The sequence below is a fragment of the Aquarana catesbeiana genome, linkage group LG01, assembly GCF_042186555.1.
Source record: "Aquarana catesbeiana isolate 2022-GZ linkage group LG01, ASM4218655v1, whole genome shotgun sequence".
NCBI lineage: Eukaryota > Metazoa > Chordata > Amphibia > Anura > Ranidae > Aquarana > Aquarana catesbeiana.
In genome coordinates, this window is record NC_133324.1 from 242,774,782 (window position 1) to 242,787,600 (window position 12,819).

The 12,819-nt window shown below is 43.8% G+C and overlaps 1 protein-coding gene across 2 annotated transcripts in view; it reads left to right on the forward strand.

Moving 5' to 3' along the window:
- Positions 1-228: 228 nt before the first annotated feature.
- The window catches only part of BCL7A (BAF chromatin remodeling complex subunit BCL7A), a 55,266-nt gene continuing 42,675 nt past the window's right edge, over positions 229-12,819 (forward strand). Inside the window, exon 1 of one of the 2 annotated variants that reach the window (XM_073626836.1) lies at positions 229-496. In XM_073626836.1, coding sequence (XP_073482937.1) covers positions 405-496 — 92 coding nt within the window. In that variant the 5' untranslated portion in view covers positions 229-404. The remainder of the gene's footprint in view (positions 497-12,819) is intronic. The other variant, XM_073626826.1, reaches the window with a different exon arrangement.

The following is a 12,819-nucleotide window of genomic DNA, read 5'->3' on the forward strand; positions in this document are numbered from 1 at the left end:
TGTCCCCCATGACACATGCAGCTCCTCCATAATACAATGACATCACCAGCTGTGACCACCATTGTTGGAGCTCAGTCCCTGTCATGTAGGGAACATTTACTTCATGAAATGTGGATCTTATATAGGGTCAGGGTATCCATGTAGCCCACAGGTCAGACTGTGGAGTGTCTCCTCTGTACTCAGAGCTGTAATGAATGGAATGGTGGGTGTGCAGAGCTCGGCTTCCCCCATCCCCCCGCAGCACTCGAGCACTAGCAGCAGCAGGCGGCGCACTACGCATGCGCGGCGTTGGCTGTGCTCGGCCGTATGTGTGCGGAGAGGCAGAGAAGAAAGAGAGACAAGTAACCGGCGGATACTCTCCGTCCTCTTCCCCCCCTCCTCCTCCCTCATAAACCACTGCAGCCATGTCGGGCCGCTCGGTGCGAGCCGAGACACGGAGCCGGGCTAAAGATGACATCAAACGGGTGATGGCCGCCATCGAAAAAGTACGGAAATGGTAAGAGGAGAAAAAAAAAAAAACCCAAACCCCGACAGACAACAAAGGAGGACCGGAGGGAGGAGGAGGAGGGGAGCGTGTGAGGGGCCCCAGTGCTCGCCGCCTCATCTCCGCGCTCCCGCCAAAGCCGGCAGCCATTTGTGAGGAGGAAGGAGAGCGGTGTGACCGCGGCGGACGGTTCGGGGACTTCCCCTCTCCTCCTCCTTCCTCCCGGGTGACCGGCGAGCACTTCTCCTTCCTCTCCGGGGCCCACACACATTTCTTTTAAATTTAGCGCTTTGGCCCCGAGGCTCCCTCCCCCCACCTTTCCCTACACTATGGGGGCTGTGAGGTAGGAAGTGCGGCTCCATGACTGAGCACTGCGGGAGTCCTCCTCCTCCTACACCGGCCACACAACGTGTTCACCAACTTCCCCTCCTCGATGTACACCAATAGTCAGCCGCCCGCTTCTTGTGGGATGACCTCGCCGATGCCGATTGGACGGACGTTTAAATGTCCTCACATGAGGGCTGTGGGAGGAAACATTCATCATTATCCTTCTTATATCACAGCCATGCACTGTATATACTACAAGGGGGCCCTGCTCACAGGAGCTTACAGTCTAAGGCCTCATCCACCTGGATGTATACAAATATACTCAATTTTTATTTATTTTTTTCTTGCTAGAAAAAAATGCCCCTAGCATTTATGCACGTTTACAATCGTACGTATGTATGTTCACATCAGCGGAAACCCATTCTACTCCCTAGAATGTTAACTTACTCTAGCCTTTAGAAATTGCGCACATACTCCCGCGTTTAGGCCCCTTTTCACACTGGGGCGGAAGGAGCGTCGACGGTAAAGCGGCGCTATTTCTAGCGGCACTTTACCGTCCTTTTAGCGGCGGCCGAGAAGGGGTTAAAAACCACCGCAATGCGCCTCTGCAGAGGCGCTCTGCTGGCGGTATTGCTGCGGTGCCCCATTGATTTCAATGGGCAGGATCAGTGTATACACTCCGCTCCTTCACCGCTCCGAAGATGCTGCTAGCAGGACTTTTTCTCCCGTCCTGCCAGCACACCGCTCCAGTGTGAAAGCCCTTGGAGCTTTCACATTGGAGACAAAGCAGCGGCACTTTCAGGTTGGTTTGCAGGCACTATTTTTAGCGCAATATCACCTGCAAACCGCCCCAGTGTGAAAGGGGCTTTTACAGGCGTAAATTATTTTGGAACGCTGCTCTAAAATACGCCAGCAAACATCACAATGTGCGTTTTAAAGGTGTTGTAAACCCATGCGTTTTTTTTTTTTTCACCTTAATGCATTCTATGCCTTGAGGTGAAAAACCTCTTGTTGTGCATCAGCCCCCCCTTTTACTTACCTGAGCCTGATCATTCCGGGGACAGGCACAGCCTCTCCACCCAGTGTCTTGGGTCCTAATTGGATAGATTGATAGCAGCACAGCCATTGGCTCCTGCTGCTGTCAATCAAATCCAATGACGTGGTAGCCTGGGGGCGGAGCCGAGTATTGCTGTCTGTGTCATTGGAGGTGGTGTAGCGTCACATATGGCGACCCATCACTATGGCGACCCATTCACTCAGCTGTCAAAAGAAAGCATCTGGGCATTTTGCCAAGTCTTTAACTTGAAACATTGTAACTAAGCTTCCTTCTTAGATCAAAGGGATAGAACTTCTGTGTAAAATAATCAGGGCAGTCTGCCAAGTTTTTGTGTAAATGCAGGAAGTTTAACCACAGCCGCTCCACCCAGTGTCTTGGGTCCTGATTGGATAGATTGATAGCAGCACAGCCATTGGCTCCTGCTGCTGTCAATCAAATCCAATGACGTGGGAGCCTGGGGGCGGAGCCGAGTATTGCTGTCTGTGTCATTGGAGGTGGTGTAGCGTCACATATGGCGACCCATCACATTTCGCTACGCTGGAGTGCGCATGCGCAACGCCGCCATATGCGTTCCAACACTTTTACAACGGTTGTAAGCCACCACGGAACTGACGTTTAACTGCGCTTGCGCAGTTATGTGGCTCCACCCCTAAGTCCAGGTTCAAGCCCCACCATCCAAGTGGACATAGTTAGATTATAATTATGCAGAGCGAAGCGTGGCGAGCAGCCCTGTTGCAAAGTGTTGTCTTACAACCATCATAAAAGTGTTGGAATGCATATGGCGGCGTCACACATGCGCACTCCAGCGGGTAACAAGATGTGATGGGTCGCCATATGTAACGCTACAGTGGCAGCAGGACACAGGAGGAGGAGCCAGGAGCACCGCTGAGGGACCCCAGAAGAGGAGGTTCGGGCCACTTTGTGCAAAACCAACTGCACAGAGGAGGTAATTATGACGTGTTTTTATAAAAAAAAAAAAAAGCTGAAGCTTTACAACCCCTGCAGTTGTACTGCGGCAGGTTGGCTGTCCTGGGCAAATCGCCGTCATTGTAGGGCGACCGGTTTAAGAGCTGTAGGGGACATGCCACCGATGTCCACCGGTGTTCTACCGATTTGTGCCCTTCGTCGAAAAGTGCCCGCGCAGAACAGAAGGCCACTCCAGCTGAGTTGCAGATCAGCTGGAGTGACGTCACCATAGCACATGCATACATCACAAGAGGGTGTTTTTTTTTTGATGGCCGATACCATTTCACGGCCACGCTTGAAAGCTATGCAAAGAGCGGAGAGACGCCGTAGATGTCACATTCTGCCTCTCAGTAACAGCGAGGCACAATATGAGAAATACGGTGTCCCTCTGCTGTTTGCAAAGCATTAAATTATGGTATCTCCCGTCAAATAAGGCCCCTACGATATGCGCTATGGGACGTCGCTCAGCTGATCGGCAACTCATGCCCAGGCACTTTTCAACGGTGGGCACTAGAGCTGCACAATTAATCTCGATTCACCTCCCCTGAGATCTCTCCTGCAGAGGTTGCCGATTCTTTCATATAAACAAGTGGAGAGACTACTATATGTTCACTCAGCTGTCAAAAGAAAGCATCTGGGCATTTTGCCAAGTCTTTAACTTGAAACATTGTAACTAAGCTTCCTTCTTAGATCAAAGGGATAGAACTTCTGTGTAAAATAATCTGGGCAATCTGCCAAGTTTTTGTGTAAATGCAGGAAGTTTAACCACTTAAAGTCTAAAGCTTTCTCTGACACTTCTTTCATAAGTTAAAATCAATATTTTTTTCTAGAAAATTACTTGGAACCCCCAAACATTATATATAGTTTAGCAGAGACCCTAGGGAATAAAATGGCAATTGCTGCAATATTTTATGTCACACTGTATTTGCCCAGCGGTCTTTCAAATGCAATTTTTTAGGAAAAAAATACACTTCAATGAATAAAAAAAAAAAAAAAACGAAGCCGTAAAGTTAGCCCAATTTTTTTTTTTTTTTTTTTTTAATGTGAAAGATGTTACGCCGTGAGAATCGTGAGAGAATCGTGATCTATCTTCTAAGCAAAAAAAAATCGTGATCCTCATTTTAGCCAGAATCATGCAGCTCTAGCGGGCACATATTGACAGAACACCAGACACCCGCGATTGCTCCACAAAGAGCCAGAATGAGGATCTGTCCATGTAAACAGACAGATCCCCAGTCTGACAGGGGAGGAGAGACAGATCTGCTGTCTCTAGTGATTAGTAACAACTATCTCTCTCCTCCTTCCAGTCAGTCCCATCCCCCCACAGTTAGAAACACCTTCCAGGGAGCACATTTAACCCCTTGCTCACCCCCTAGTGTTAACTCCTTCCGTGCCAGTGACATTTACTCAGTAATCAGTGCATTTTTATAGCACTGATCGCTGTATAAATGTCAATGGTCCCAAAAATGTGTCAAGTGTCCGATCTGTCTGCCGCAATGTCGCAGTCCCGCTAAAAATCGCAGATCGCCCCCATTACTAGTAAAAAAATTTAAAAAATAAAAAATCCCATAAATCTATCCCCTATTTTGTAGACGCTATAACTTTTGCGCAAACCAATCAATATACACTTGTGATTTATTTATTTTTTTAACCAAAAATATGTATAAGAATGCATATTGGCCAAAACCGATGAAGAAATGTATTTTTTTTTTTACATTTTTTTTTTTTTTTTTTTTTTTTTGCGGGGGGATATTTATTATAGCAAAAACTAAAAAATAATAGTTTAAAAAAAAAAAAAAATGTTACTCTTTTTTTGTTTATAGTGCAAAAAATAAAAACCACAGAGGTAATCAAATACCAACAAAAAAAGCTCTATTTGTGGGAAAAAGAACATCAATTTTATTTGGGTACAGCGTCGCACGACCGCGCAATTGTTAGTTAAAGCAACGCAGTGCTGTATCGCAAAAAATGGCCTGGTCAGGAAGGGGGAGTGAACCTTCCGGAGCTGAATTAGTAAATGCACCTTGTTCCACTGTCACTCAACCTATATGTTGGTGTCAACTGAAAACCAAAACTTTGGATTTTAGCTTGTTCTTGGGCTGACGTTTGGCAACCTAAAGACCTGGTTTTGCTTGTACAGCATAAAAAGGAGGCTTTATGAGCGCCTGGGAGCTACAGATGCAGCATGCAGTCTGCTGCCTGCAGTCACGATAAATGACGTGATGAAATGCATGACAGCTGTACGTGGCTGGCTGTTCTGATCGGTACACACATGTGAACCTGGCTTAAAGCTGCCTCTACTCAAAAGGGGTATCTTTGCTTATAGGATAGGATTTATAATGCAGGAGAGATATGCTTTGTCTCTTCTGCATTAAGTTTACTGACCTGCCTGTCTGCCCCTGTACAGTGAGCTGCATATATGCAGCTCACTGTAGAAATGTGTCACTGCCGCAGCTGACTGAATTCCCGCAGATGCGCTGGAGTGACCTCATATTGACTCGGCCAATGACAGTGCCTGGTGATCGATACCTGTAAGCCAGCCGCTCAAAGATGTTGGCTGGCAGGAAGCTGCATCGCTCAACTGAAAGTATAGTTCCGCTTTAATGCATGGGGTCTAAAATGGAGATGACGATTGCTTCAAGAAACCCCAGGGTTTGCCAAAAGCTTTTGAAGTATTTATAAGGCCTCATGCACACTGGACGTATCTGGACATTTTTACAGCTGCTGTTTTTGGCTTCAGACTTTTTTATTTTCTACAATGGATAAACTCTCCAGTATGTTATCCTATGTGTCCATGAACACATAGGCTGTTCTCAACAGTTTTTGGCTGTAAAAAAAACCCCTGAAAGTGGGTTCTGAGAGGAGTTTTTCAGCTGTAAAAATGCTCTAACATCAAACGTTATAATCCCATTGATTTGAAAACAAAAAAAAAAAACCTTAAAGCGGAGTTTCACCCATAAATGGAACTTCCGCTTTAAGTGTTGGTGACCCCCTGACATGCCACATCTGGCATGTCATTTTTTTTTTGGAGTGGGGGGAGTGGGTACCCTTTTTTTTTTTTTTTTTAGAGGCACCCAGCTCCCACTTCCTCCGGAAGGAAGATCACCTCTTCCCCCTCCCTCCTCTTCTGGGACATGTCACGGGTCCCAGAAGATTGCCCGGCAATTTGCAGTGCGCACTCGGCTGTGAAGCCACAGCTGGGCGCCCACAGTTAGAATGCGGGCGTCGCTGAGAGGAGAGGGGCTTCGTGTGCCTGCATCGCTGGCCCGTGGGACAGGTAAGTGTCTGATTATTAAAAGTCAGCAGCTACACTTTTTGTCTGACCCCATTGGGCTTTCTGTGATTCCTGTACAATCTCCCGGACAGGAAGACATGGGTAACAACCATTCTTGTGCGGGCCAGCTGCCAGCGTCCTAACCACAGCTGATGTCATCTGTTCATAATGAGGATGCCGGGCATCTGCACAGCATCCTTGTTTGACGACCGTAAACACTGGGGCCATCTTGGCTGCATGAGGGGGAAGAAATGCTGGAATACTAATCCGTGCCAGTGTGCTTTGTAAGAATAAATCGCCTCTAATGTTGGGTGTCCCATGTGTGTGGATGCTGCTGCAATATGAAAAACTATTAGTCCTCATACACACTGACGTTTTAACAGCGGCTTTTTTGAGCTTTTTTTGCTGCTTAAGAACGCCACTCCATATTATTCAATGGGCTCATACACACCATGGCATTTTTAAGCTCCAAAAAAAAAAAAACGACCAGCGCGTTCTGAGGCGCTAGAGCTGTTTTGAAGCCGACGGCGTAAAAAGCTCAAAAACACGCATTAGCGATATACCGGCGTTTTTAAGCTGTAAAAATGTTTGTGGGTAATTTGGGAGTGAAAAATAGCAGAGGGATGTTTTTTTTTTAAAAACGCGCCTTAGCGTTAACGCTTACAAACGACGTCAAACGCGCATTGACGACAAATCAAAACGCTAAAAAAAAAACCGCGCTAACACTGCTTTTTTTCCAGGCGTTGTTACTAGCTTTACAGCCTGTTTTTTAAAACGTCCGTGTGTATGAGGCCTTAGTCTGTTTTTAAGTATAATACAATGGGATGCCTTGACTGGAGAACATTTGAGAAACACTGAGATATGATAGTAAAGTGCAAACTGCTTTCATCCACCCTTGTCCTGTCAGCTGCCTTCATGAGCACAGATGGTCCATTATTGTACAGAAATTACAGACTCCAGCTGTGATGGCTGTACAAAGAAACCTACATGCATCTATGTGTACTGAGTAAAGTGCTGTTTTTTTCCTAAGAGGTTTTGCACTGTTCTTTCACTTTCTCTTTGCACTGCAGTTTTTTTTTCTACTTTTAACTCCAGTGAATCTTATGAACAGTCTTTCTTCTCACACCTACTGTATTCAGGCCCCTCCCACACATGCTTCTTGCTTCAATTAGCTGCTCATATTGCCAGAAAGGCCTTGTCCATGCTATTGTGGTTCAGACCGCACACAGTTTCTGTGATTTTCAAATTCATATGTGCATGTTTTTCACTTAAAGTGGGGTTCCACCCAAAAAAACAAAAATACTTGAAAAATCCTAAAAAAAAACAAAAAAATTTGGATATTTTTTTTTTAACTTACCTCTAAATGCCTGTTGCTAGGGGGTCCCTCGTAGTCTGCCCCTTCCAGTGCCTGGGCTGGTGACATCACTTCCCCCTCGGCACAGGAAGGGCTCCGCTCTGCTCCCTCGCCGCTGTCAATCATCTGGGAGCCCGGCGCCCACAGTTGCAATGCTGGCGCCGCTGAACGGAGGGGAAGACGAGCGGGGCTTTGATCGCCCGCATCGTTGGACCCAGGGGCAGGTAAGTGTCCGATTAAAAGTCAGCAGCTGCAGTATTTGTAGCTGCTGACTTTTAATTTTCTTTTTTTTTTTTACCCGACCCCCTGGGTGGAACTCCTCTTTAACGTGTGTTTTATATATCTTGTGAATAGAAAGTTTAAATTTAACGAAACATGCGTTAAAGGTGAAGTTTGGGGTTTAAAAAACTGAGCTACTCACCTGCATGCTGCAGCATCAGTCTGATACAGCTGTCACCGTTGGCTCTGAGCCTGAGAACTGAGCGATCAAATGATCGCTCAGTTCTCAGTCCGCTCAGATCCAAGAGCTATTTCAGTCATTGCTTTTCATTCTGCGTGAGGGGGTGGGAGTATGGTCAGGATCCTTCCAGAGTCTGGAGCAGTTCTGTGATGTCAGCTGACACTGACAGGGAGTCGCACGAGAGCAAAAGTACACTCCTGTGAACCAGAAGAGAAGCATGGTCAAAAAAGCTTTGGCCATACTTCTATTTAACCTGTAGGAAACTGGTGTCAGTGGGCCCCAATGATAATCTCAGTGTAATATGATTGCTAGAGCAGCTTGTACGCCCTGAAAAAGTATTTGTACCCCTTGAAAGTGGCACATAATTGTGAAGTGGAAGGAAATTGATAAATGGTTTTCCAACTTTTTTTACAAATAAATATGTGAAAAGTGTGGCGTGCATTTGTATTCAACCCCCTTTTACTCTGATAACCCTAACTAAAATCTAGTGGACCCAATTGCCTTCAGAAGTCACCTAATTAGCAAATCAGGTCCACCTGTGTGTAATTTAATTCCAGTATAAATACAACTGTTCTGTGAAGCCCTCAGAGGTTTGTTAGAGAACTTTAATGAACAAACAGCATCGTGAAGGCCAAGAAACACACTAGACAAGTCAGGGATAAAGTTGTGGAGAAGTTTAAAGCAGGGTTAGGTTAAAAAAATATCCCAAGCGTTGAACATCTCATGGAGCACTGTTCAATCCATCATCTGAAAATGTAAAGAATATAGCACAACTGCAAACCTACCAAGTCATGGCCGTCCATCTAAACTGACAGGCTAGACAAGGAGGGAATTATTCAGAGAAGCAGCCAAGAGGCCCACGGTAACTCTAGAGGGGCTGCAGAGATCCACAGCTCAGGTGGGAGAATCTGTCCACAGGACAACTATTAGTCGTGCACTCCACATATCTGGCCTTTATGAAAGAGTGGCAAAAAGAAAGCCATAAGAAGTTCTTTTTGCAGTTTGCGAGAAGCCACGTGGGAGACACAGCAAACATGGAAGAAGGTGCTCTGGTCAGATAGGACCAAAATTGAACTTTTTGGCCTAAAAGCAAAATGCTGTGTGTGGTGGAAAACTAACACTGCACATCACTCTGAACACACCATCCCCACTGTGAAACATGGTGGTTGCAGCATCATGTTGTGGGTACAGGGAAGCTGATCAGTTTATGGGAAGATGGATGGAGCCAAATACAGGGCAATCTTAGAAGGAAACCTGTGAGTCTGCAAAAGATTTGAGACTGGGGCGGAGATTTACCTTCCAGCAGGACAACAACCCTAAAGATGCAGCCAGAGCTATAATGGAATGATTTAGTTCAGGGGTCTCCAAACTTTCTAAGCAAAGGGCCAGTTTACTGTCCTTCAGGCTTTAGGGGGGCTGGCCTGTGACCAGTGGAAGTAAATTTTTGCCCCAGCATTTGTGTCCAACCATGGTTTCAATGGGAGGAATAAGGCCCTATTGTTTGTATCATTTGGAAGCATAGTGTCCCATTGATGGTGTCAGTTGATGGAATAGTGCCCCAAGGGCCAGATAAATGCAAGCAAAGGGCCACAGTTTGGAGACCACTGGTTTAGATTAAAGCATATTCATGTGTTTGAATGGCCCAGTCAAAGTCCAGACCTCAATCCAATTGAGAATCTGTGGAAAGACTTGAAACTTGCTGTCCATCCAATCTGACAGCTTGAGCTATTTTGCAAAGAATGGGCAAAAATGTCTCTAGATGTGCAAAGATGGTAGAGACATACCCAAAAAGACTTGCATCTGTAATTGCAGCAAAAGGTGGTTCTACAAAGTATTGATTCGGGGGGGCTGAATACAAATGCACGTCATACTTTTTAGATTTTTTTTTTTTTTTTTTTTTTAAATTTTGAAAATCATTTTTCTTCCACTTCACAATTATGTGCCACTTTGTGTTGGTCTATCACATAAAATCCCAATAAAATACATTTATGTTTTGGTTCTAACATGACAAAATGTGGAAAATCGTAAGGGGTATGAATACTTTTTCAAGGCACTGTATGCAGCTTACCTGAGCTTAGATGTGGCTGTACATTTGTTTTCTCTTTTTGAGCTTCTTTGACATTTTTTACCTGGTGAATCTGTCAGTAACACACTTGTGCTAGGATGACAACACTCACCCTTCTGTATCAGGACAACAGAAATCAGATAGTACTACTGACCCCAGTCCTATTGTCTATAACCTAGGAGGAGTGTGTTGTTTATGTAATTGCAAATTGTCTCTCTAAAAAAAAAAAAAAAAAGTTGTCCTTGAGCAGCCAGTAGATGACTCTATTTTCCTTCCTTTCACCATGGGTGGAGTGGATCCCCTGCTATGGATCCCCTGCTGATTGGGACAGAGTCCGCCCTTCTGAAAGGGGCCTTAGAAGTAGAGCAGACCTCACGAATTTACAAATTTTGTGCTTTTAAAAATAAAATAGATCGTACGAGCTGCAGTTTGTCAACCTTTAGGGCCAGTGCACACAATAGAAACGCAGTGCGGTTGCGTTCCAGGTGCTTTTCTGCAATGCTCGTTTTTGATGCGTTCCAGTCCTTTTTTTGATGCAGTCCAGTGCTTCCACCCCCCCACCCCCTCTTTTTTTTCTTAACCTTAAATAAGGACAAGTTTGTTGCAGGGTGCATTTGGGTGTGTTCAGGTGCATTTTTCATGCGTTTTACAGCGTTCCAGTGCAGAAAAAATGCAGCATGTTCTTTTTTTTTTCTGGATCTGGTACTGCAAGCACTAGTGTGAACTATGACATTGAAAACCATATAACCTACTTTCCATGCAGAAAAGAAATGCACTGGACTGCATGTGGTGTGAACTGGCCCTTAACACAGTAGGCCATACATTGGTCTCTTATGATAAACATAAGTAAGCAGCTCCCTAACGCTATGAAAGAATTATAACCTGCCATGGCCTGTTGCCTGAGAACATGTGGCCCAAGCTTGCCTTGAAACACTTTGTATGCACTTAACCCCAATCTGTTGCATTTTTAAGTTAAGAATATTGTAGGGCAGGGGTATTGAATTAAAATTCAAGGAGGTCTAAACAGGCAACCTTCATCTTGGACACCACGTCTTTTTGCTTAACGCGCAATTATTTCCACTTCGAGGGCGATTTTTACCTGCAAACCCATGGCACAGCGATGGGTGCCAATTTTGCCCCATCATATGCCAACCTGACCATGGGCTTTTGCGAAAATCGGCTCATATGGAAAAACAACCCCTTCGCCAAACATTTGATATTCTATGGCAGATACATCAATGACATTGTCATCATCTGGGACGGCCCCCCGTCCCTGGTTGATGATTTTGTCGCCCACTGTAATGCCAGTGACCTCAGGCTTTCCTTTACAGCTGTTTGGAATAAGGACAGCTTATCCTTTCTGGACCTCAAACTCAACCATGAACATAATCACATTTTTGCCCATAATTATACGAAACCCACTGCCAGAAACTCGTATCTTCATTTTGCCAGCTGTCACCACCCCCAATGTGTTAAAAATACACCTAAAGGGCAGTTCTGTAGATTAAGGCAGAATTGTACTAGACACTGTAACTACATTTCGCAGAGCACACATCTTAAACAAAAATTCCTAGAAAAAGGATATCCAGAAAAGATAGTAGACCAGGCCTACATTACTCTCCTTCCAGGTGAAAAAACGAAAAGCGATAAACCCTCAGAAAATGCAGCTGCTCGGTTCATCACTAGGTATCATGGCCAATATAAGAAGATGGAATGTGTCCTTAATAAACATTGGAACATCCTAAAACAAGGAGGACTGCAACACTAAAAAACAAAATAACACCCAGTAAATTTAAAGTGCATTAAAACAGACAATGCCTCCACCCCCCTCTTCTTTATTGTCCTTATTGTTTTGTCAGCTGCTAACAGGATAATGTAGAACTAGGGGAATCCACCAGCTTAAAGTCCTACTTTCTTGATTCCTCACACATATATTTGTATTTTCTTTTGAAGTTCTGTTTCTTTGTACTTTCTCTACGACATGAGTGGTAATTCTACTTTTGCGTTATTTATATGAGCTGTAATGTCGCTCAAACTTTTGTTTGACGTCTCGGATATGTTTTGTACTTTCTTTGTTCAATAAAAATCTTTTCGGTTAAAAAGACAATCCCTTATGCCTAATTCCTCTTAAAGGGATGTATATAGATGCAACAGGCCCTATGCAAGGCCTGCAATTTTGTGAGACATGGACAAAAAAAGTTTTGCGCAAAAGGAAAAGATTTACCACCTTGACAACTTTTACAGCTGCTCTACTGATTACGTTCTATATTGTCTCGCATGCCCCTGCAAGCTATTATATGTTGGATTCACCATCCGTCATACATATATATATATATATATATATATATATATATATATATATATATATATATATATATATATATATATATATATATATATATATATATATATATATATATATATATATATATATATATATATATATATATATATATATATATACATATATATATGCGCGCACACACACACACACTCTCTCTCACTACTATCCTTCATTATCCCTTCTATTATGATGGTCTAGTAACCTTTTTATATCATAATATATTGAAAATGTTTTCTCCTATTATCATATTAATTCTCCATACTAACCCTTACATCAATTAAGACAACATTTATAACAAAATTTTAATACAACGTAATAATTTGCATCCACCTTTTTGTATATTGATCTTTAATTGAATCCTATGTATTCGTATGTGAGCTACTCTCCAATGTTAATTGCCACTTGCCCAATCAACATACTAGCTGTTTTAACCATTAACCCATACCAATTAATTTTATATTTAAAATGTAATTCTGATCCATTTACTA